The 22,600-nt window shown below is 45.2% G+C and overlaps 6 protein-coding genes across 6 annotated transcripts; 1 reads left to right on the top strand and 5 right to left on the bottom strand.

Annotated features, from left to right (window-relative positions):
* Window positions 1-129: 129 nt before the first annotated feature.
* On the bottom strand, window positions 130-4,112 carry LOC108618631 (TBC domain-containing protein kinase-like protein). Its single transcript, XM_018014716.2, has 6 exons — window positions 3,781-4,112; window positions 2,297-3,697; window positions 1,430-1,636; window positions 1,087-1,358; window positions 722-1,018; window positions 130-647 (listed from the first exon to the last, which is right to left on the bottom strand). Exons 1-6 carry the CDS (start codon window positions 3,992-3,994, stop codon window positions 543-545), a joined length of 2,496 nt encoding a protein of 831 aa, XP_017870205.1. The 5' UTR covers window positions 3,995-4,112; the 3' UTR covers window positions 130-542.
* A 291-nt stretch (window positions 4,113-4,403) lies between these two features.
* On the top strand, window positions 4,404-8,708 carry Hgsnat (Heparan-alpha-glucosaminide N-acetyltransferase). Its single transcript, XM_018014728.2, has 6 exons — window positions 4,404-4,742; window positions 4,818-4,945; window positions 5,418-5,539; window positions 6,522-6,696; window positions 6,756-7,417; window positions 8,179-8,708. The coding sequence occupies exons 1-6, from the start codon at window positions 4,599-4,601 to the stop codon at window positions 8,658-8,660; spliced, it is 1,713 nt and encodes a 570-aa protein (XP_017870217.1). The 5' UTR covers window positions 4,404-4,598; the 3' UTR covers window positions 8,661-8,708.
* LOC108618634 (uncharacterized) lies at window positions 8,178-10,156 on the bottom strand. Its single transcript, XM_018014720.2, has 2 exons — window positions 10,024-10,156; window positions 8,178-9,963 (listed from the first exon to the last, which is right to left on the bottom strand). Exons 1-2 carry the CDS (start codon window positions 10,033-10,035, stop codon window positions 8,938-8,940), a joined length of 1,038 nt encoding a protein of 345 aa, XP_017870209.2. The 5' UTR covers window positions 10,036-10,156; the 3' UTR covers window positions 8,178-8,937.
* A 2-nt stretch (window positions 10,157-10,158) lies between these two features.
* LOC149267810 (uncharacterized) lies at window positions 10,159-10,830 on the bottom strand. The gene has a single exon (XM_089475131.1). It carries the CDS (start codon window positions 10,828-10,830, stop codon window positions 10,159-10,161), a length of 672 nt encoding a protein of 223 aa, XP_089331257.1.
* A 4,795-nt stretch (window positions 10,831-15,625) lies between these two features.
* LOC108618641 (uncharacterized) lies at window positions 15,626-17,765 on the bottom strand. The gene is made up of 2 exons (XM_018014729.2): window positions 17,426-17,765; window positions 15,626-17,265 (listed from the first exon to the last, which is right to left on the bottom strand). The coding sequence occupies exons 1-2, from the start codon at window positions 17,435-17,437 to the stop codon at window positions 15,769-15,771; spliced, it is 1,509 nt and encodes a 502-aa protein (XP_017870218.1). The 5' UTR covers window positions 17,438-17,765; the 3' UTR covers window positions 15,626-15,768.
* A 2,349-nt stretch (window positions 17,766-20,114) lies between these two features.
* Window positions 20,115-20,660, bottom strand: LOC108618003 (uncharacterized). The gene has a single exon (XM_018013907.1). The coding sequence runs from the start codon at window positions 20,658-20,660 to the stop codon at window positions 20,115-20,117; it is 546 nt and encodes a 181-aa protein (XP_017869396.1).
* Between the last annotated feature and the right edge of the window lie 1,940 nt (window positions 20,661-22,600).

Raw genomic sequence — 22,600 nt, 5'->3', positions numbered from 1 at the left:
ATTTATTTAATTTTTATAAAATTTTATTCATGTATTTATTTATTTACTTTTTTTTTTTTTATTGGTTGTTTGTTATTCTAGATATAACATTAATTATTACATAATGAGCTTTGTTTAATATTTGTTGGATTAACGCAAAAACTTTGCTGGGAATCCCAGCAAAAATTTATTTATTTATGTAGACATATAAATTTAAACAAAATTATAATGTATTATAGTTAAAATTAAATATAAAGCTTAATTATTGATTTAACCACAAGCAGAAGCATTGTGAAACATACAATAATTATATATCTATATATGTATATGCATTATTTATATGTTTCATATATACATATGTATTTATGTAAAACAAATGATTTATATTAGGTGAATATGATTCGAGTGTAGTTTTATAAAACTTGAATAATACACGGACAATAAGCTTATTTAAACAGGCATAATATACAAACTATATATGCATATATGTATATACAGACATATATACGTAAATAGGATTATAAAATAGTACAATAGGTTGGATATAGTATAGTATAGCCCGATCAATTCGAGATGAGTATATTTGGCTCAATTGAGTGTAGGACATTGAAGCCCTTGTGTAGAATGCAGGTGCGTAGGACGCCGCAGGTGACCAAAAATTGCGAGAACTGGAATATACGTAGAGATGAGAATTGAGAGATGCATCAGATAGTTCTATATATATATATATACTCAGACTGACCTCCACGGCATGCTGATGTATGTTGCTCACACAGACGACAATGCGTTGTCTCAGCTGCGCCTCGAGTTGGGGCACCTGCAACGCCTCGAGGCGCTGCTCTCCCAGCTGCACGGTAGCAAAGGGTATATTGATTGAATGGGGTACATGGACATGGCCGAACTCGACAACGCTACGCAAATCAATCAGGGCCAATTGTTCCGGTGCGTGCAGCAGCAGTTGATGCACATCCTTGGCGCTAATGCGCGGACACAGCTCCGACTGCAAATGCTGCAGCTCCACCTCCCCGGCGCCAATGTCCTGCAAAATCGGGGAAAAGGCAAGTGTGAAATGAAATCGAATGGCAAAGGCGATTCACTTTCACCAACCAGAACATGTGGCGTCTGCACGCGCAGCGCATGCTGCCGATGGGTTATGCTCTTCGGTGTGGACTCGTACATCTTTTGGGACTCAATCACACAGCTCTCCATCACAATGTCGGGCAGGTCGGAGAAGAGCAGGATGCACTCATTGAAGCCAGAGTTGAGCAGTGTGCTCTTCAGCTGCTTCAATATGGCAACGCCAATGAAGAGCGGGTAGGAGCTGTCGCCCAGCATCAGCTTGTCCCACAGATGCAGAATCTTGTGCAGCGGAAAAACATCTGCAAGCAAGTCCAACAATCAGTCAATCAACCAACCAATCAGTCGGTTAGTCAATCCGGTGCAGACTTACGCGAGAACATGGTGAGAAACCAGGGAATGGCAAACAGTTCGGGTATAAAGTTGATGCTGGCCAAATGCTGTGCCAGCAGCGGCTCATGGAATGCGCTCAGCTGAGAGAATTTACACAGATACTCCTTAATGATAGCCGAATTGTCCTTCAGAAAGAACCACTGCAGATACTTGGGTATAAAGCGGAACAGACTCAGGAATGCCATTTCTAAAAGACAAAAGAAACGAAATGGATTATATATATATATATGAATACATGGAGGAAAAAAAAACTAGTTAATCCTTAGATTTGTTTAACAATATAATCTACATAGATTATTATAGACTATTTGCGAGTAGAATATCAGATAGAGTTATCTATTCATAGCTACCTATACTAGATGTACACCTCTCTCGGGTATACCCTGTGTTGCTATATATACCCTGTGTGGCATTTTACAGGGTATCATAGCAAATACTCCCTGTTACAATAGATTTTGCTTACACTTATCTAAGGATATAAAATACAAATAGCTTTAATTTGTATGATAAACCCGCCTATAGCATTATTACAGGGTATATGCAAGGCATGTTACAGTGCTAAGATATAAATTTAATATTTAATAAAATACTGCTAAAATATGCCCTAACATTGACATTTTATAGGGTATATTCAGCACTGACTGAGGGAGTGATTTATATATAAAACTGAAGCCTCAATACATCTTCTAAATTCATTATGGAGATCTATATACATATATGTATAATATACCCTATAATACACTCTACATTTACCAAATTATACTTTACAAATATCATTCATAATATTATACTCTATCTCTCTTTGTCGCTTTCGCTCTCAGTCTATCTCTCTCTCTCTCTCGCTCACCTTCATTGTTAAAGTTGAGATAGAGAAATGGCGCAGTCAGCGAGTCGAGTCCCTGCCAGTAGACATACTGCGGATGGGCGGTCACCCAGGCCTTGAGCAGACGCTTCAGCTTGCGATGTCCGTCCGGCGAGGAGAGCAGCTCATCGTATTGATGACACCTCGGTATATCCACCTCGATCTGGCGATCCGTGCTGGTCGCTGTGAACTTATCAATTTTCGCGTAGCTCGCATTGGGCAAAACGCCCAGAAGAGCCGCCCAAATGGGACCGCGCAGCAGCGGCGGTATATCAATGGCTGCTTCGCGCTGCAGCTGCTCCGCCGTGTGCGGGTATCCATGGAGTAGGCGTGTGAAGAGACGCACACGACGAAATTGATATTCAATATCACGTTCCCTTATCAGCAGAGGCAGCTGCAGCTGCTGTTCCTGCTGTTGTTGTTGCTGCTGCTGCTGCTGCTGTTGGCGCGGCATATGCAGCAGCGGAAAGTAGACGGTGGCTGGCAAGCGGCTGAGCCGCTGGAGCAGTGGCTGTAGTTTCAGCAGCACCACACGGTCGTCCATCAAATAGGATTGACTGCGCGGCGGGCAGACGCTGGCGCCGCTGAGTCGCACAATTTGGGGCAGCGCCAGGATTGGCGCCTCGCTGCGTATGAGACCCTCCTTCTTCAGCTCCGCCTGCACGTCGCCGCCGGCTAGCTGCCAGAGGTGATAGATCTGCGTCAGGGGACAGCGCAGCAGCAACGGCACAGGCTCTGCCGATGCATCCGGCCGCACGGCCGGCGCCTGGCTCAGCTGGGCAAAGCAGGGATGCTGCAGCAATTCGGTGGGCAGCGGACGGTGGGCGGGCAGCACGCTCAGACAACGCTCGAGCAGCTCGCGCACCTCCTGCGGCAGCTGCTGGTACAGCTCCAGGCGCTGATGCTCACGTGCGATTTTCTCCACAACGCTGGCTTTGGCATTGCGCGCAAAGGCCAACACCTTCCAGGCAATGTTGCTCAGCTTCAGCTTGGGCCACAGCTCCGTTTGCAGTAGCTGCTCCAGCAGGAGCATCGCCCAGGCCCAGACATCGCTCTTGATGTTGCCATTGACGCCGAGCAGACGCTCCGGCGCCATATAGCGCACATTGCCAATGGGAAAGGGAACATAGGCGCCGCCCTTGGTCATATGATGCATGCCATAGTTAAAGAGCTTCACCTGCACAGCATCTTCGCTGCCCTCCACGAGTATATGGCGCGGCTCCAGATTGTGGACGACCAGCCTCTGGGCATGCAACACAGCCAGCCCGCTGGCCACCTGATGGAATATGCGTAGTATATGTGTCTGTTTGATTGGTGTCTGTGCGTGCCGCTTCACATAATCCTCCAGTGTGCAGCCCACATATTCCGAGACGACGATGGTGCGCTCTAAAAGAAAGAAACGCTTCAGTAAGTTCTGCTGTACGCAAAACAGGGAAATGAGTAGATGAGCTTGTGGGTCCTGCTGTTACCATGCTTGCCGCGCACCACATCCAAATACTGGCACAAATGCTCATGCTGCAGCTCCTTTAGCCGCTGGGAACGCCCTAAAATAGCAATCGAATTGGGTGTGAGGGGCAGGCCATTGCTGCCGCACACATCGCCCGGATGCAGACGGGCAAAGAAAGTGATGGCGCATAGGCGACGCGTCTCCGATTTGGTTAACGATGTGGCGCCAGCGGCCATTTGGTGGGGCAGGCAAAGAAAGCAGCGAACACAGCCAAGGAAGAGCAACAATTATTTCTTGGCCACTCAGCAGGGCAAATCAGCTGTTCTGTTATCGATAACAGTACGTTGTCAGCACTGCTTCGGCATTGAGCAACACTACAACAAGTTTGTTTTGCTAATGCACTAGGTGTGTGAGCACCTACGACTTTATCAACTAATATGTAACACAGTTGCACCTTGATATATGTATATGTATATATACATATAGGCATATTCATTAAATATTAGCATTTATTTACTAATAACAAATAATAACTTTAATAATGAATGTTGTTTTCTTTTTATTTTATTTGTTCTGCTTTTATATGTATATGTGGCAAAATATATCATACGGTAAGGGTATCTGATAATCGCCATGCTAGACACATTCGCTTTGTTTGTTTTTATTGCGCACTCGAAATAGTTTCGATTTCGTTTTGTATACAAAAAAAGAGGCGTTGATATGGCAATTTTGTAGCCATTGGAGCGCAGTTAGTCGTCAACGGCGCACTGCACTGCAAACAATTGCCAAATTGAATAAATTGAATTTAATTTACAATCGCAACGCAACTAGTCACAAGGAATGTCGTTTCTGGTGGAGTACACGGAGCCCCATTGGCGGGATCTGGATATGCGTGCCCTGCGCGTCGATCAGGCTTACATGTATTTGCATTCGCAGTATGCCGAGGACAGTTATCTGTATACCCTGTCCGATGAGTGCTATACGGTATGTTAACACTTGCACACATTCATTTCCCGCTGCATTTCATCTCTTAAAGAGCTTTTGTTGTTGTTGTTTCAGTGTCCATTTGCCAAAGTGAAAGCTCTGCCCTCAGCTGAGTCGGTGGAACCGTTAAAGCTCAGCACCGCTTACCCGTTGAGTTTCAAAATTTATGCACACGATCAGGGTCACTATGCCTACGAGAATGCGTATGTGTTGCAATTGGTGTGCGTGTGTGTATGTGTGTGTGCCTTACAGCGTTCTAGAGATGGCCACGTTTGATGTTCATCGTGAATCTAGTGCCGATCAAGCGCGAATCAATACAGGTTTTTGAAAATACCATAAACAAATTTAATGCGAGCAAATTGTTAAATTTGCTATAAGCAACTCTATTGCATATTCATCTTATATAATAATCATATTTGCATATTCCGTGATTGGCTTTCGTGTCTCGTTCAGCACACGCCCATCACTACCACGACGCTCATATGCTTTCTGCTTATGCATAATCTTTATAGCTCCAGCTCCAATTGCAATAATATCATCATGACATCTGTTTACACGCCATTCTTATGCCTAAACGTTGTGTGTGTGTATGAATGTATGAGTGTTTGTGTGTGACTGTTTGTATTTAATGCTTATTCACTTGATTTCTCTTTCATTCGTCCGCTCCCCTTGCAGCTCGGCTTTGTGTGCGCTGCGGCGCAGCGATCTACAAGAATTCGGCGTATATAACCTCACACTTCTGGCCAATGGCAGCTGCAGCTTCAGCGTCGACAAACCCGGCGTTCCCATTAATTACGGTGAGTATCGATTTCCAACGTTAGTCAATCTAATCGCTAACATCTTGTGTGTATAATACTTATCGTACTGATTGTTGATACATACTTAAAACGAAACTTGTTCGTTTGCCATTCATTCTCAAGCCTTTCTCTCTCACTCACGCTTATGTTTTTTGTAGGCTTGTACCAAAACACTTTGAGAGCCCGTTACTAATCCACTCATTGTCGTCCCTTATGTTGAATTCGTAAACGATTTACTGGCAATGTGTCATAGCCAAACTGCAGTCCATCTATGCTACGTACATACATACATATACATACATACATACACATGTTTCATTCATTCTTAGTTGTTACAAAACAGCAATGAATCTCAGCAATAGTAATAGCTGCAGCTTTGTTGTTTCTCTCCTTGGCACTTCAATTTGTATATCGCATTCGTAAACGTGCTTGAATATGTATTTTGTGTGTATACGAAAGCTTTAGATACGTACATATGTATGTATGTCTGTCGTGCTCTCTAAAATACTTTACTAAATGTTAGACTGGTTTTCGTAAACGTTTATGTTTATCTCTTTCTAATTCTACCTCACATTCTCTCTCTCTGTCTTTTTCTCTCTATCTCTCTCTCTCTGCCTTTAAAAATGTGTTAATGGCAAGACTTTAAGAAATAACTGTTTTGATATCTTTTCTCCTCTTTTCCTCTCTCTCAAATTATCTTTCATTAGTTTTCACTCTCTCTCTCTCTCTCGCTCTCCAACTCTCTCACTTTCTCTCTCGCTCTCCAACTCTCTCACTTTCTCTCTCGCTCTCCAACTCTCTCACTCTCTCTCTCTCGCTCTCCAACTCTTTTGTTCTTCTTCAGTCTCTCTTTCGCTCTGTCACCCTCTCTCTCTCTCGTTTTCCGTTTCATTCTCTTTCACTCTCTCTCTCTCTCCCTATTTCGTAAATATTTTACTCACTCGACTTCAACTCTACTCTACTCTACTCTACTCCCGTACAGCATTCCTCTCTGTCTTTGTGCTGGTCGCCTCGCTGCTAATCCTCTTGAAGCTCGTGAGCTGGGCCTGGAAACGTTACCGCTACGATGAGGCAGCTGCCGTGGCGGACAGCATTGGCGATGCAGCGGCGAAGGCGACGCAGCGCCAGCGAATGCGCAGCCTGGACACATTCCGCGGGTAAGCAGCTGAGATACCCTGTAAAATGGAATCGATCTTGTTTCATAGCCCCGTTGCAGCCTTTCGATTGTTCTGATGATATTCGTAAATAGCGGCGGCGGCGGCTACAGCTGGATTGAGCACGCTGCTTGGAATGGACTCCATCTGGCCGATATCGTCTTTCCCACCTTCCTCTGGATCATGGGCGTCTGCATACCCCTGTCGATCAAGGCGCAACTGGGGCGTGGCATCAGCAAGCCAAGAATCTGTTTGCGCATCGTTTGGCGCGCCTGCAAACTGTTTGCCATCGGACTCTGCCTGAATTCAACGAACGGCCCCCAGCTGGAGCAACTGCGTCTCATGGGCGTACTGCAGCGCTTCGGCATCGCCTATCTGGTGGCCGGCGTGCTGCACACGATCTGCAGCCGGCGCGACTACCTGAGTCCACAGCGTGCCTGGCAGCGCGCCATCTACGACATCTGCCTGTTCAGCGGAGAGCTGGCCGTGCTGCTCGCCCTGATAGCCACCTACTTGGGCTTGACATTCGGCCTGCGCGTGCCGGGCTGCCCGCGCGGCTACCTCGGTCCGGGCGGCAAGCACAACAATGCAGCCGATCCCGATTGCATTGGTGGCGCCGCCGGCTACGTGGATCGCCTAATCCTGGGCAATGCGCACATCTATCAGCATCCCACGGCCAAATTTGTTTACGATGCGTCGGCCTTTGATCCGGAGGGAGTTTTTGGTAAGGCTTTGAGTCCCAAGGATGCTCCATCATCTCTGTGTGTTATAGTAACTTTCTATTCCGCCGCTTCTAATTTTATACACCTCCCGCTCATTCACTCTCTCTCTCTCTCTCTCTCCATGTGCCTCTTCCTCTCTCTCTCTCTCCATGTGCCTCTTTCTCTCTCTCTCTCTCTCCATGTGCCTCTTTCTCTCTCTCTCTCTCCATGTGCCTCTTTCTCTCTCTCTCCATGTGCCTCTCTCTCTCTCTCTCTCTCTCTCTCTCCATGTGCCTCTTTCTCTCTCTCTCTCCATGTGCCTCTTTCTCTCTCTCTCTATGTGCCTCTTTCTCTCTCTCTTCGTCTCTTTTTCCTTTTTCTCTCATTTCCTGTGCGTCTCTCTCTCACTCTTCATGTGCCTCTTTCCCTCTTCTCTCTGTACATGTGCCTCTTTCTCTCTCTCTTCTTTCTCTTGTTCCCTCAATTTCCTACCGTCTTATTCTCCCTATTCGATCTATCTGTACTCCACTTTCACTTCCATTCTCTACTTTTCATTAATCTTTACATCGTATCTCTCTCCCTCTCCCGCTCTCTCCCTCACACTATCATCCTATTCCTCTTCCACTCTCTATCTCGTTCACTCCCCCTGCTCCTTCTCTACATTCTCTCCTGCTCCCTCTTCATATACTCCCGCTCTCTCTCTTGATATCTCCCTCTCTAATTTCTCTACTCATATATATGCGCATATGTATATGTGTGTGATATTTCCCCTCTCCATTTACAGGCTGCCTTTTGAGCATTGTACAGGCGATGTTGGGCTGCTTTGCTGGCGTCACGCTGCTGGTGCATGTCACGTGGCAGGCACGACTGAGGCGCTGGCTGCTGGGCGCCACGCTCTTGGGTGTGCTGGGCGGTGCTCTGTGTGGCTTCTCCAAGGAACATGGCATCATTCCAGTCAACAAGAATCTCTGGTCGCTCTCGTTTGTGTTCGTCACAGTGGCCTTGGCACTGGTGCTGCTCTCGGTGCTCTACTATGTGGTGGATGTGCGCCAGCTGTGGTCCGGCTCTCCGTTCACAGAGTGCGGCATGAATGCCATCATTATGTATGTCGGCCACACGGTGATGCACAAAATGTTGCCCTGGCATTGGCGGATCGGCGCAATGAACACGCATTTTCTGCTGCTGCTGGAGGCGGTGTGGAATACGCTAATCTGGATGGGCATTGCTCTCTATCTGGATGCGCGACAATTCTATTATAGTCTATAAACATATCGAATTTATCAACTAAATATATGTATGTACATATGTTTCTAATCGAAACCATCTACTCAATGCGCTCTTCTCATGCCATGAACCAGTTCAGCTGAACCGTTTCATGAGCGGCTTTAAGCCAAGCTTGGCGAATGAACTTGTTTTTGCATGAGGGAAATAGACATAGCTAGGGTGACCATTTGAATGTATTTCAAATTTCTTCAATTGCAACTGAAATGATTTAGCTAGATAAAGAATTAACATTATAATTACATGGTATTATTTGAATTATTTACTTGGATAGAAACCAGCGCTGAAGTCGCACGGACCGCACCGAGAGCAGCTCCAGGCAAAAGATAAGTGTGCTGAGCAGCAAACCAATCAGAATCAAGATGAATATCACGTAGAGCTCCTGTATGCCAAATAGTCGGAAGCTCAATTGGGTTGCTCGTATTTGGCTCTCGTCTAGCTCCCAGCGTGCCCATATGGCCAGCAGTCCCACGGAGCGCATCCACATGATCTCCTCGTTGAAGGCGTCGATCAGAAAGGAATGCTTCCTCAGGTACATCGTCAGCTGCAGATCGATCACATCCTGCGCAATGATCTCGAAGTGATTCGCCTCCCGCTGCTGGGACTGGGCCTCCGCAGTGTACGCACTCAACCGGTTGTACATGAGGAAGATGTCTTGCACAGTCGCTGCCACCTGCCGTTTGTCCCGCGGGCGCGCAGCCAGATAATGCAGAGGCTGCATCAGGTCGCCGTTGACATCGACCAGGTGGTAACGCATCTGTTGCACCGTGGATATTTCGGAGAGGGCATCGTGTATGCTAGCCGATAGCACCACCGTATAGTTGTGGGCCACCAGCTCCTCGATGGACTGCGGCAGCCTGTTCAGCTGATGCGTGCGTATCAAATGGTAGAGCATGCCCTGGTAGACGGTGCGTATGAGCAATGTGTAGAACATCAACATGATGCAGTAGACACTCTTGGCAATGGAGCTCGACAGCTGCAGCATCGGCATGCCCACAAAGATGAGCTCCAGATTGAGCAGGATGGAGCTCTGCTCCCTCAACTGCAGCAGCCGATCCATAATGAGCAGCAGCACAATGGACATGGCGAAGACGACGACAAGGCCCAGCCAAATGGATGTGGGATACGGATAGAAGAAGATGTCCAGAGAGCTCAGCTCGTAGCTGGCGCTCAGGACACCAAAGCGAACGCTCGTCTGGTGATAGTTGTGGGTCGATGTGGCCGAGATGCTGTTGGCCACCGTCTGGCGAACGCCACCGATGCACAAATCCGCTTCGTCACGTTGCAGCTAGAGACCGAAGACGGTAAGCATTAAAAAAAGAGAACGTTGGGATTGACAAACATTTACCATTTGCAGCATTTTGTTGGTGAACAATTCCTGTCCATTAGGCAGCTGCTGCACTTGAATGCTCAAGTTGAGCCTGGCAATGAACGTCTGCAAGAGGCGACCTTCCAGGCCGCCCGTGATGCGCGTGCCCTCTAGCTAGATGAACGGCGGCATGTGCAACAATGCGGTACGCAGGGGGCAGCCATAGAAGTTGCGCAGCTTCGGCGGGAAGAGCTGGGGATTGAGCATCTGGCTGCCGTTATACCGATTTATCAGCTGGGGCGTCATATCTGCACAGCTCTCGGGCCCGAATGGCAGGTACGTGTAAAGCAGGATGTCGCCATTGGCGCGCTGCACCTGGACGTTGCAATTGATGAGCTGGTGGCGCCAGCAATGCTCGAAGATGCGACGCATCTCGCCTTGTAGCAGACGATCGCGTGCTTGCAGAAAGATGTAATAGTACTCGTTGTAGTTGTACTCCTTGGAATAGGCCTCCACCTCGATCTCCGCAAAGGCCGCATAGGAGTCCGTGAAGATGAGATTGTAGTGCCGGCGACCCGGAACGAATTTACGCAGCATGCCCTGCTCCACAGTGACTATCTGGAGCGGGGCTATGCCCCAGCCGCGAAAGAGTATGCTCATCATCTCGTTGTAAAAGTTGCACGTGTGATTGTTGCGGCAGCAGAGGGTCAGCACCAGCGACGGCGTCACGCTCATAATGTGAATGTGGACCACGTGCAGCAGGGCTTGCGCCACATACTCATTGATTTGGTTCATCTGCTGCCCGGACAAGTCCTGATACGACTGAAACAGCTGTGATATGTTCATTTCCGTGCCGATTCTGAAGCTCAACTGGCTCTAGCAATGGCGTTGGGCCCGCACCAGAGGCAAAAAAGCTTTGATTAAAGTTTTGTTTGTCTTTTCTCATTAATTGAGCTGTAAGTGGTTTATGATTAATGATGGGAAAAGTATTTCAGGATATTGTGGATACTAGGTTCTATAGTTGTTTTGAGTTTACGTCATATTTGTCGCTGTTTCTTATTCATTTTGTGCCTTGCAGTTGATGGCGTTGATTTTACAGTTATATTCGAAAATTGCATTGATTGCTCCTCGAGTGCAGCCAACTTGACGCTGTAAGGACTCCAGTGCTGCCAGACTGTTCGCCATCCCGTTTGCCGCCAAGTCATAAATTTGAATGTGAGCTTGATTTGAATGCAGACTCTCCAATTAGGCAAATGCTCTTTCTTGTTTACAAATTTGACAAATTTATGTAAATTTTTGTAATATATTAAGGTGTGGAATTTCATTGTCACGCACGAGCTTAGCTATTGTTATCGCCTGGCCATTTCTTGACCTGTCTTAACTCGAGCACTGAATATACGCCAAGCCACACACACAAAAGCACATACAAGCACAGTTACTTTTTCCCACAGTTTTTCAAAGCTAATTATAATAACCGATACAAAAGATAAAACGAATATTTCTTTGAGACGCTTTAAGTTGTTGGGCATTACGTAATTAGTCTGAGCCGGCGCAAGAGAGAAAGGAAGAAAGAATGAAAGATATGTAGAAAGAGAGAGAGAGAGAGAGAGAGAGAGAGAGAGAGAGAGAGGGTGAGAAATAATAGGCAATTATATGTGTCTAGCAAATGACCTCCACAAAGAACTAATCAGCTTTCGATCATTGTATACCCCTTAAAATTTCAATAAATCTTTCACAGTTTTCAAAGACTGCCTTGACACGAGCATACCCCATTCCGTATAAGACAGTTGAATATAATAAAAAAGTGAATGTAAAGCCTCCACATTAGCAACATGTAAATAATGGACATAAAAAAATGAAATGCTATTTCTCTCTCTGTCTTTCTCCAGTTTCTGCTCCCTCTCATTTCTTTTCTCTTTTCTAATCTTTCTTTGCCCTCCAAACATGCTGAAATGAACAAACAGGGCAGCAGCTGAAACACGACTACTATATACCCTGAATAAAAGTGATCGTATCTACCCGACTTGTATATACCCTGTAAACCGGCTTTATTAGAGCAATTTCATATCATTGGCCGCGTTCCAAAGAAAAAAGTCTTTTGACTGGTTGTCAAATTTGACAGGTGTCTAAGCATTGATTTTCAAATATTACAGGGTATTTTTAAGGCACATTGGCTATGCAATTGTTAGGACTCATAGAAACCAAAGCAGTCACCAGTTTGTCTTAACAGCCAACAAAGCACTAACCGCAGCAAATGAAATAAGTGCGTGCTCTGGCGGGGCATGCACGTCGAACAGATACCCTATACATCTACCATACGTAGCTGTGCTAGACTGGAAACTACTGCTCAATTTGCAGTCTGAATTGCAGATATTGGAGAGTTTGAGTAGATTAAAAAAATCGATATTTATCGATATTGAGTTATCGATGCAAATCTAGTTTTTAATTAATAGAATATTCACTATAGGAGTTAACTGTTTTTATTCCCTACATACATACACAAAAAACCAATATGCCACTCTTTAATCTTAGTTCGCATTTTACAGGGTATAATTACTTAACACCTCTTTGTAAATGTGGCTGGCAGGTGCATGCCACAGGTCACAGGTGCCAACAATGACAGCACAAATGGGACTATGGTGGTCAATGGAGATTAGTTATCAACGCATATACCATATAAATTATATCTTTTATCATATTGTACCCATTGTTTTGGATTGTATGTCTATTTTATGGGTCTTGGAGCTGTCACATTGGTCAAATGAGCAAGAAAATTTGAAAATTATCGTAGTTATTGTTTAATGAAGGAGGGTGAGGGAGGGAGGGAGAGAAGGGGCGAGCAGGGTTATAGGCGTGCCAAGAGCTCTGCCTCAATGAACTTGTTGACATACAAAAATATATATTTTTCGTTTTCTTCTTCTGCTTCTTTGTCTATTTCTTTTGAAGAAAGATTAAAAACTTTCGGCGCCGATGATGAAATGATGTAAGCGATAGCTGACGAAATCGAAACAGCGCGAATTGCATATACCACGCTTTTATATACCCTGTAATCATATACAATCTGAAGGAGCTGAAGAGCTGAGTGTATGTGTACTAAATAAAACTATCCTAACGAATGCCAGTCCAACTGAACTCAGGAACTATAAGAGCTGGAGCTGATATTTCAATTTAGATATTCAGATATGTGCATATATTGTAGAACTATGTACGCCTAGAAGGCAGTGGAGTATCTCCTAGCTGGGCATTCCCGACTACAACGTTTTTAACTGTTTTTCATTTAATTTAATTTGGGTTATTCAGTTGCAAATTAGTCACACGTCTTGACGTAAATTGTTATTTAATTAAGCAAAAAATATAAATTAAATAAATATGCTTAACTACGCATTGTCACGTTCTTAACGCAGATTCTCGCGATGGTGCGTGGGCGCATTAAAAGAAGAAGAAGAAGAAGAAGAAGCAAAACAAATAATAAACCGAACAAGGTCAAAGCTGAGTGTAGAGCTGACCCTGAAACTTGAGACAATTTACAAATGATATAATTTCATGCAAAGAGAAACTTGAAAATCTGATGAGAAAACACATTTTTAACACAAATAATACGTTATTTGTTAGGTATTTTACAGCACTGTAAATTTTTAAATTAATTAGAAATCATATTTGTTGTGTCCAAAATAGATGTAGAATAAATTACATGGGAAATATTTAACTGTGCAGTACTTTTGTGTTATTTTACAACACTGTTTTGCTTGAAATCTATCTATAAATCAATTTTAGTGCAAAATTACTAAATAAAACTTGTAATTAGGCTGGAGGATTTCCTATTTCTATATTTAGTGTTATCTTTGCAAGTTTTTCAACACTGATTTTGAGCACTTCATAAATTTGATACAATTACGCCAAGGCAAAAAGAAAGCTCCAATTTATTGATGCATATGAATGAGAAATTTCTATTCGAAGGGTTTTTCCTTGCAAATAGATTTCCCAACACTGGTCGTTGAACCTGCTATAAATCGCAGCTGCAACAGCTGCACTTGCTGCTGCCAACTTTCGCACGGCTGGCATCTTCAAGTGGCCAGGCCGGCAAACCACCCAGCGATTCACCTGACCAGACCAAATCAATCCGCAGGCGGAGCACAAGTGCAGCGCGTCATGAAAACTAAATGCGAAATCGCGCTGTCAAGTTCGTTGCCTAAGTCTTTCGTTTCTTTTTTCTCCTTTGTTTTTATCGTTGTTTCATTTTCTGTTAATTGTTGTTGCTTAAGTTGTTGTTGTTGTTGTTGTTGTTGTTGCTGGTCAAATGCCAAAAAACACATTCATCGTTCAAGTGTTCATCCTTTCACTTTCCGCAGCTGATGTGGGTCAGCACTGTGGCCAGGATCAGCTTTCGCATTGCATAAGTAGGAGATAAAACTGACGATGAAGCAGAAGCAGCAGAGCTGAAGGCAACAGAAGCTGACAATGCAGATAAATATGATTAATAATCCCCCTCAACGCAGTGACATAAGTTTATAGCCTCTTAAAACGCATCACGCGTCAGATCATTGGCCAGATTATGGCAATGCGATGCCAAGTGCCTTTCAGATATGAAACGGATTCGATATGGGAATAGGAAAAAATGTTTATGTGTATATGTAAATATTAAAATAATACAAATTATAAATACTATAATAAATAGATATTATAATATAATAATAAATAAAAAAAATTGAATATTAAAAAAAATATGCTTATATTTATTTCTATTGACTGTAAAAAAAATCTGAAAAATCGATATGAGATTTAAAAAAAATACAAACACAATGAAGACTTAGGAACAGATTCGAAAAATATCGATTAAAATCACAAAATCGATAAAAATCGATTACAACATGAATTTTCGATTAATTCCATTCAGAGCAATCTGGTGACATATTAATGAATTCAATCATATTACAATCGAGTCCCGTTAATTCGATATGGCAAGGGGTTCAATTTTTCGATTTACACAGATTCAGTCTAAATTATCGAGAATTATCGAGAACGAATTTTTTCAAGGCGATAGAATTTATTTCGAATTATCGCGATGCAAAAATAATGCAGTATTAATGAAGGAAAGTATATCAAATGCTTCAAGTACTCGAAGCCAGATGATTCTGAGAGCGGATTCTGTTCCGCTTCAATCGTACTCCAGTGATATATTGAATTCGAGTGAAAGGAAATCGTATAGCTCATTCGCAAATATTGTAAATGAAATGAAATGCAGTTGATTAAAGAACTAGCGGTAAATACGTCGAGTTATTCGCCAATTTGATTTGGAAATTAGATTAAAGTCGCTCCACACTCGCTCGATTTGCACTTTCAGTGGAAAGCTTTTCACGTATTCCACACGGATGCCATTCGGATGTAATGCGTTCAGCGAATTTGTCTAATTGGCCATTCCGTTAACGTTTCAATAATTTCTCGCACTTGCTCCACATGCGACTCCAGCGACTTCACACGCTTTCAAAATAAAAAGCGAAACGAATTGAGAAAACCCAAATCAAATGTGTATTTATATGTATATGTATCTATCTATATATACATCCGACTTTGATGAGCTGCGCATGCTAAAGAGATCGATTGAAAGTCTGAAAAGCAGAGTCAAAGTGAGAGGGGGCGTGGCTATGTTTCAAATTGCTTTTATTGGACGAGCGCTCCATTTGGCATAAACTTAGACAAAATCTACATGAATATAATATATGTAAAAAAAAAAATCAGAGATATATATATAGAGAGTGAGAGATATTATAAATAGTTGTGAATAATTTAGTGGTAGTTGTGCGTGGGCGGCAAATAGGTGGAGTCTGGCTCGAAGATGGGCGTGGCCGAGTCACCAGACTGGCCGGGCGCGCCGTAGAGGACCGACGGACCCGGGGCCGCATAGTCGTAGCCCGTTGCCGTGGGCGGTTGCAAATACTGTGTGGTGGGCGTGGCGTAGTCAGAATAACCCAGACTCGACTCGTGCTTGGCGCCGAGGAAGGCGCTGGGCTTGAACGGCGCCTTGGCCAGCTCAGCGACCAGCTCGTTCTGATCCTCGTGCTGATGGATGTCCGTGTTGAGGGCCAGCGGCTTGCTGGACGTATAGCTGAAGTGGCCCAGACCCTTGTGGCCCAGCGCATAGGCCGGTGTCTGCTGCTCCGTGTGGCTCTTCTCCGCCGGCAGCTGTTGCTCCTCGTGATGCAGCTCATGGTGCTGCTGCGGCTGCTGCTGCTGATGCTCCTCCTCCGGCTGGCCGTGCTCATAGCCAGCCAGCAGCGGCACGCCGTAGCTGTTCAGCGGCTGCTTGGCATAGTGCTGCAGGCTGGGCGGCTCATAGCTGTAGCCCAAGTGCTGTTCATGGTCCAGAGCGGGCGCAAAGCTCAGGCCGTGGCTGCTGCTGCTGCCGCCGCTGCTACTGCTGCCCAGGCTAAGCGGATGACCGTGACCAAAGCTGATGCCATGGGAGGATCCTCCGCTGCCGAGGCTGCCAAGGCTGCCAAGGCTGAGGCTGTTGCTGCCCAGGCTTCCGCTGCTTCCGCTGCTGCTATAGCTGGGCGTGGTTAGCAAATAGGTGGTGCTGCTGCCGCCATGCTGCTTGTGCGAGGCGCCGCCCAGCAGGCTCAAGTAGCTAGGGGATCCGCCATGGCCAGAGTACTTGTAACCACTATGACCCTGTTGGCCAAAGCCATGACCACCACTGCTGCCACCGCCGCCGTTGCTGGTGTGCACAATGTAGGTTTCCACCTTGGGAGGACGCTGATGATAGCTGGGGCCAGGGCCAGCAGCAGGTCCGCCAGTCAAACTTGAGGAGCTAATGTACACGGGACGTCCATGACCATGATAGGAGCCTAGCGATTGATATGTGTGTGGCTGATGGCTGTAATGATGATGGTGCTGAGGACTGTGATAGGGCTGATGATGATGATGCAGCTGCGGCTGCTGATAATGATGATGAAGCGGGCCCTGATGGCTGCTGTCCGTGTCAAGGCTGGCAAAGTCAAAGCCGCTGCTGGCGGCCAGCCCATTGCCATGCAAATGGGCATAGGTGCTCTCATAGCCGCCCGAGCTGGCAGCGGGCGGCAAATATTTGTGTGAGGGCCCATGATAGAGGCCGCTGCCGAAGCTCAGGCCAGCATCGCGCTTCAGCTTGGTGGACTGAGCTTGTTTTTGCTGCTGTTGCAGCGGCTGCGGCTGTTGCTGCGACTGCTGCTGCTGCTGCTGCTGCTGTGGCTGCTTGGCGGCGGCAAAGGCGCACAAAGCGCAGATGAAAAGCGCGCGCGAAAACTGCATTAGAAATTGAAAATTTTCGTTTTTAATTTGTATTGCAAATTCGGCAAAGTATTTAGAAATTTATGTGGTATTTGGTATAAATCTCTAAATACTATTCAAGGATTAAACGCGTTAGTGCATTATTTAAATTTCATTGTCGTTTCACAACACTTACAGCGAACTGCATTTTCGGGGTGCACGTCAAAAAATACTAAACAAAAAAATTGAAGCTCAGCAAATGCTGGGCTGATCTATTTATGTCCTTTCGTTCACTTGCTCTCTCTCTCTCTAGCTCTTTCTCTGTCTCTTTTGCTCGATCTAAGTCGCGTTTATTCCACAAGCGCTGCGCGTCGAATGTTGACGACCTCTGCGCCGGCCAACCCTTTTATACGCGGCCTCTGCAGCAAATCGCTTGTCATTGCGCACGTCTGCGCTGGCGTCGCAGCTAACTTGACGCAGCGGCGTCGGCGGCGATGCGAAAAGCGCCAACTCAACGCGGCATATTTGTTGCTGCCCATTTTGCATATGAACTAAACCGATTTTTGGCTTTTGCTTCGCTTTGGTTTACCGCTAACCGTCTCTTCTTACTCGCACTCGCACTCGCACGCGCACTCTCACTCTTGTTTGGGTCGGTGTGTGGCGTACGCTTTGCGGACATGACTCTGGACCGTTGCCTTGGCACAGTGGGGCATCACTAATTGCGTCTGTTACTAATGCTTATTCTTCGTAAATATACGTTTATTTCAATGTGAAACGTTTTATAATTTATGTTAAGATAGTATGTGCTTTTGTCTTTCTTTTTGAGAAGTATTAATTTTGCGTGCTTGCCTAACGCATGCCCAAACGCCGACTTACTCCACATTTGATTCAGTTTTGCCGCACTCACGTACCACTGTGCATTGCGACTGTTGCATTGCCTCCCGTTCGTTCGCCTCAAGTTCAAGTGACACATTTGCCATATCGCATGTCTCAGTGCACAGTGCCTGTCTCCCTCTCTCGCTCTCTGTCCCTCTCGCGCACACGCCCTCTCTTTAAGCTGGTGCGTGTCTTTCTTTTCATTTAGGTTTTTGGTATTTTTTTATTTTTATTTTTTGTCAAGCTTTCCCAGTCTTTTGGCTTATGCGTGAATTGCAATTAATTCCAAGTAACATTTTGATGAATGTGAGTGCGGATGACAGGGCGTACCCCACCCCACAGCAGCCGCTCCCCCTTCCCCCATGCCCTTCTCCTGCTGGCGCTGGCAGCGTTAACGGTAGTTTAACCGCATTGCTGATGAATGTTTTCATTTGCTACTGTTGCTGTTGTTGTTATTGTTGTTGTTGTTGCTATTTTGTCAGCTGTTGCAAATTTGTAACAGATTGTGTTTGCCTTTCGTTTTGTTTTGTTTTGTTTTTTTTTTTTTTTTTTGTTATTTCCTTCAAACTACAATTTAGTTCGGGTTGCCTGTTCCCGTAATCTTCCCCCTTTTAATTAAACTCTTTGCGACAATGTCGTAATAATATTTCTTGCCAAGGCCTCGTAATCCACTTGTCACAAACGATAGCCGTTAACCGTTACTTGGGCCTGCTCCCTGGGTGTGTCTGATATTGATGCGTTGCCATCTTCGATCAGTCAATCATTTAAACAATCGTTCAGTCAATCAATTAATGATCTTCCATTTGCTGCTAATAGACCCAATTAGCTTTACGAGTCATACACTTTGATTGACCCTTTTAAGGCCTCTTTCCCAATTGGAGGCTAGTCGAAAGGCATTCGAAAGGTCTTCACTTAGCTCGTTAATGCTACTAAATGAGCTCATTATCGAATTACGTAGATTAGGATCGGTTGGATCGCATGGCCTCAATTCGTACTACTCTTCAAATGGATAGCAGATATGGTAGATAGGGTATAGACTCCACTGAACTGTAGAGCTGATCACAGATCGTTGAGCTAGAAGAGGTGATAGGACCTAAGATATTTAGATTGATGTCTAATTTACTTAAGTTTGAGATACTACGTTCCGACTTGACTGTAACTGTACATAAATTTAAATAGAATTTGTTTGGAATATATAAATTCTAACTTCAGGTTTGATATGAGAATTAGAATATGTATAAGAGAAGAGAGGCTAGCGAATGGGTTAGCCTGAGAGCATTTCGCCTATAACTCGATAAAGCAATAGCGGATTGAGTTCTGAGTTAAGGAGCTCTGATCATATCAGATCATATTATGAGAGGCAGATAGGTTAGGTAGCTATAGGAAATGTATACAATCATTTGAGTTTGGGCACCAGAACTGTCTAAATGACCAGATCTTATCTGCAGTAAGAGTTAGATTTCAAATAGATCTAGGCCTGCATACCTCTATAAAGCTAAGAGGGAATACCTCTCTCAGATCTCTCGCTGCTAACCTCAGTAGGTGAAACAGCTGGGCATTAGACTAGCTACATATTGCTGATATGGTAAGATAAACAGATATGTATGCAAGTATAACTACAACAACAACAACAGCAATTAGCCAAGTTATAGCACCCACTATTTGGTACGCCCTCTCGTTTAGTTAACGCATCGATGTGTCTTTGCCTAGCCAAGCAATTACGTCAATTACCTTTGCTCCGCTTCTGGCGGGCCCTGGCGGCTGTTAGACGAGGCAATTGTCGGGCCACTTGGGGCGTCTCCATGCAATCTTCAATGCTCAAATCGACGACCTCGTGCCACGGCGCAGCGCAGCGACCTAAAATCGATTGCGCAATGCTCAGCGAGACGTTGCCAAGGTCGAGCGAGAGTCAATTTCACCAAGCGAAAGCAAAGGGCGAGTGGTTTGATCAAAGTTTTTCTTTGTTTATATCGAAAGTAAAACGAACAGCGATAACAACAACAAGCGACTTAACTTCTAACTAGATTATATTGATGGGACGGTGCCATGTACAGATAGTGCGGGGGCCTCTGCTCCGCCTGATCCACGCCGATGAGCGGGGAGGCAACGACGGCGGCTGCTTGCGGATAGCCGGGAGCATAGAAAGGTGGCTCCGCCTGCTGATTGAGCTGCTCCAGCTGCACCACCTGCTGTTGTCGCTGCTCCAGTTGCTCTCGCTGCTCCACTTGCTCCACATCGTTGCTGTAGCCCGCAAAGGGCGAGGGTCTAAAGGGCACCGTAAACTGTTGCGCCGCCGGCCGGAGCTGAACTCCCAGCAGAATGGGTCGTCTAACAGTCGTCTGCGCTTGTGCCTGGCCAGCCTCAAGCGGAAAGGTCTGCGGACCCGTGTAGCCCAGGCTCAGCTGTTGGGCATCCAGCTCTTGTCTGTGCACCGGCACCAAGGGCCGCCAGGGCGTTGCATATAGCCAGCTGTGATAGTAGAAGGGCGGCGACTGCGCCTCGACCAGCCAGAGCAGGAGAAGCGCCAAACCAGATGCCCAGCTGAGGGCGCGCATTGTGTCCAAGTTGTGAGGCGTGTCTGCAGCCAGGCATGTGACCGAGCCCACTTAAATAGCCTACGAGGCGGCTGTAATGCGATCCAGGTGGTTCCGTTGATGGTGAGAGATGGGAAGTGCGAAATGGAAATGGTAGTGGTAATGGAACTAGATACGGATACGGCTACGGATATGGATATGGATATGGGCTTGACTCGAGAGAGCTAAGGGCAAGGCTGAGCTCAACGACAGCGCGTTCAATGCACTTCCTCATTGCATCATCGGCAACGGGTAAAAGTGATGAAAGACAGTCAAGGAATCGAGCTAGGAAGGAAAGAAGAAGAAAGTGGAGAGGATGGGATAGAGAATGATATATCAAGAAGGGAAAGAAGAAGAAAATTTATAGGATGAGATAGAGAATGATATATCAAGCGATGAAACACAGGAATCGAGCTAGGAAGGAAAGAAGAAGAAAGTGGAGAGGATGGGATAGAGAATGATATATCAAGAAAGGAAAGAAGAAGAAAATTGATAGGATGGGATAGAGGAAAATATATTAAGTGATAAAAGACAGGAATCGAGCTAGGAAGGAACGAAGAAGAAAGTGGAGAGGATGGGATAGAGAATGATATATCAAGTGGTAAAAGACAGGAATCGAGCTAGGAAGGAAAGAAGAAGAAACTAGAGAGGATGGGATAGAGAATGATATATCAAGTGACGAAAGACAGGCAAAGAATCGAGCTAGGAAGGAAAGAAGAAGAAAATTAATAGGATAAGATAGAGATTGATCCATGGCACATAAGGATGTGCGGGAAATGTGGAAAAGGAAAAAGAAAGGGTAGAGCTTTCTGGCTGAGTTGAGGTCCTGCTGGGAGAGGGTCCTGCTGTTGCCACGTCTTCCGCTCTCTCTCTCTCTCTCTCTCTCTCTCTCTCTCTCTGTCGCTCCCTCAGTCTCTCTCTCTCTCTCTGTCCCTCGCTCTCTCTGTCTCTTCCTCCCTCTCTTTCTCCCCTTAATCTGCTTTGTCTCTTCATAATAGGCCTATTCGAACTGACTCTAAGCCTATTTTCGACGCTTGTGTAAAACGTGTCGCAAGACCCCAAAAAAAAAAAAAAAAAAAAACAATTTGTTAGACCAATGATAATGGTAATGATTATTATAATCATAATGAGCGAGTTAACAATGCGGTTTTTGCTCAACAATCCATGGAAATGGAATTGGAATTCAAATTGGGCGGTTAGGCGGTGGGCGTGTGCGCCCATCGGAGCATTTGCATACCCTGTAATTTGTATTGTAAGAGGCATGATGCATGCTGTCTTTCAAGCAGGCTGAGCTTGAGCTATGCTGTATGTACATACGCTCTAAAAAGGTTTTACTAGCTGAACTAAGAGTGATGCAAATTGAATAATCGATAGTTATCGATTAATGTGCCGAATCGATTGGTTATACAAGTTGAATGGTAGAGTTATCAAAGATCCCGCTCATGCATCGATAGCTATCGATTGTGCAATAAAGGGTATCTGCTAGTCGTGTACTCCTCGTCTCTCTCCCCAGCCAACTGATTGAGTTTGACGCAAATCGTTTCAAATTAAGCACTTGACGCCTGATGTTTTGGTCTTGCATAATATCTATATAGATATTCAGCAAATCTCCGATAGACTTTCTCCTATTGAACCACATTTTCATTAGGCTCAACACAAACGATCTATAAACGTTTTGATTGGATATGTCTGGTTTCCTGGCATTTTGCTGCTGCAGTTGCTCCAGTTGCAGCTGCTCAAATGAAAGTTTTGCATTTGTGGCCCAGGAGCGGAGTAAAAGTGTGCTAAGCGCCTTTACTGGGGCCCGCATCTGAAATAGAGAACTATAATCATAATCTAGTATTAATCTAGTATTATTAATCATATTCTAGTATTATTATTGGCGATTGGAATCCTTTTTAGAGGTATATCAAGGCAGAGCT

This window comes from Drosophila arizonae, chromosome X (genome assembly GCF_054131065.1).
Source record: "Drosophila arizonae isolate 15081-1271.41 chromosome X, UAZ_ARI_1.0, whole genome shotgun sequence".
Taxonomy (NCBI): domain Eukaryota; kingdom Metazoa; phylum Arthropoda; class Insecta; order Diptera; family Drosophilidae; genus Drosophila; species Drosophila arizonae.
Note: the sequence above shows the minus strand (reverse complement) of the source record. Positions and strands in the feature narration are given on the sequence as shown.

What these genes read in the sequence shown, in the direction of transcription:
- LOC149267810 (XM_089475131.1), bottom strand. Translation starts at nt 10,830, where the DNA reads ATGAACATATCACAGCTGTTTCAGTCGTATCAGGACTTGTCCGGGCAG.
- LOC108618631 (XM_018014716.2), bottom strand. Translation starts at nt 3,994, where the DNA reads ATGGCCGCTGGCGCCACATCGTTAACCAAATCGGAGACGCGTCGCCTA. An exon ending in GTTTCTCACCATGTTCTCGC is followed by an intron (nt 1,359 to 1,429) that starts GTAAGTCTGCAC and finishes ACTTGCTTGCAG; the next exon opens with ATGTTTTTCCGCTGCACAAG. An exon ending in TGCAGACGCCACATGTTCTG is followed by an intron (nt 1,019 to 1,086) that starts GTTGGTGAAAGT and finishes CCGATTTTGCAG; the next exon opens with GACATTGGCGCCGGGGAGGT.
- Hgsnat (XM_018014728.2), top strand. Translation starts at nt 4,599, where the DNA reads ATGTCGTTTCTGGTGGAGTACACGGAGCCCCATTGGCGGGATCTGGAT. An exon ending in CGGCGTTCCCATTAATTACG is followed by an intron (nt 5,540 to 6,521) that starts GTGAGTATCGAT and finishes ACTCCCGTACAG; the next exon opens with CATTCCTCTCTGTCTTTGTG. An exon ending in TGATCCGGAGGGAGTTTTTG is followed by an intron (nt 7,418 to 8,178) that starts GTAAGGCTTTGA and finishes CTCCATTTACAG; the next exon opens with GCTGCCTTTTGAGCATTGTA.
- LOC108618003 (XM_018013907.1), bottom strand. Translation starts at nt 20,660, where the DNA reads ATGCGCGCCCTCAGCTGGGCATCTGGTTTGGCGCTTCTCCTGCTCTGG.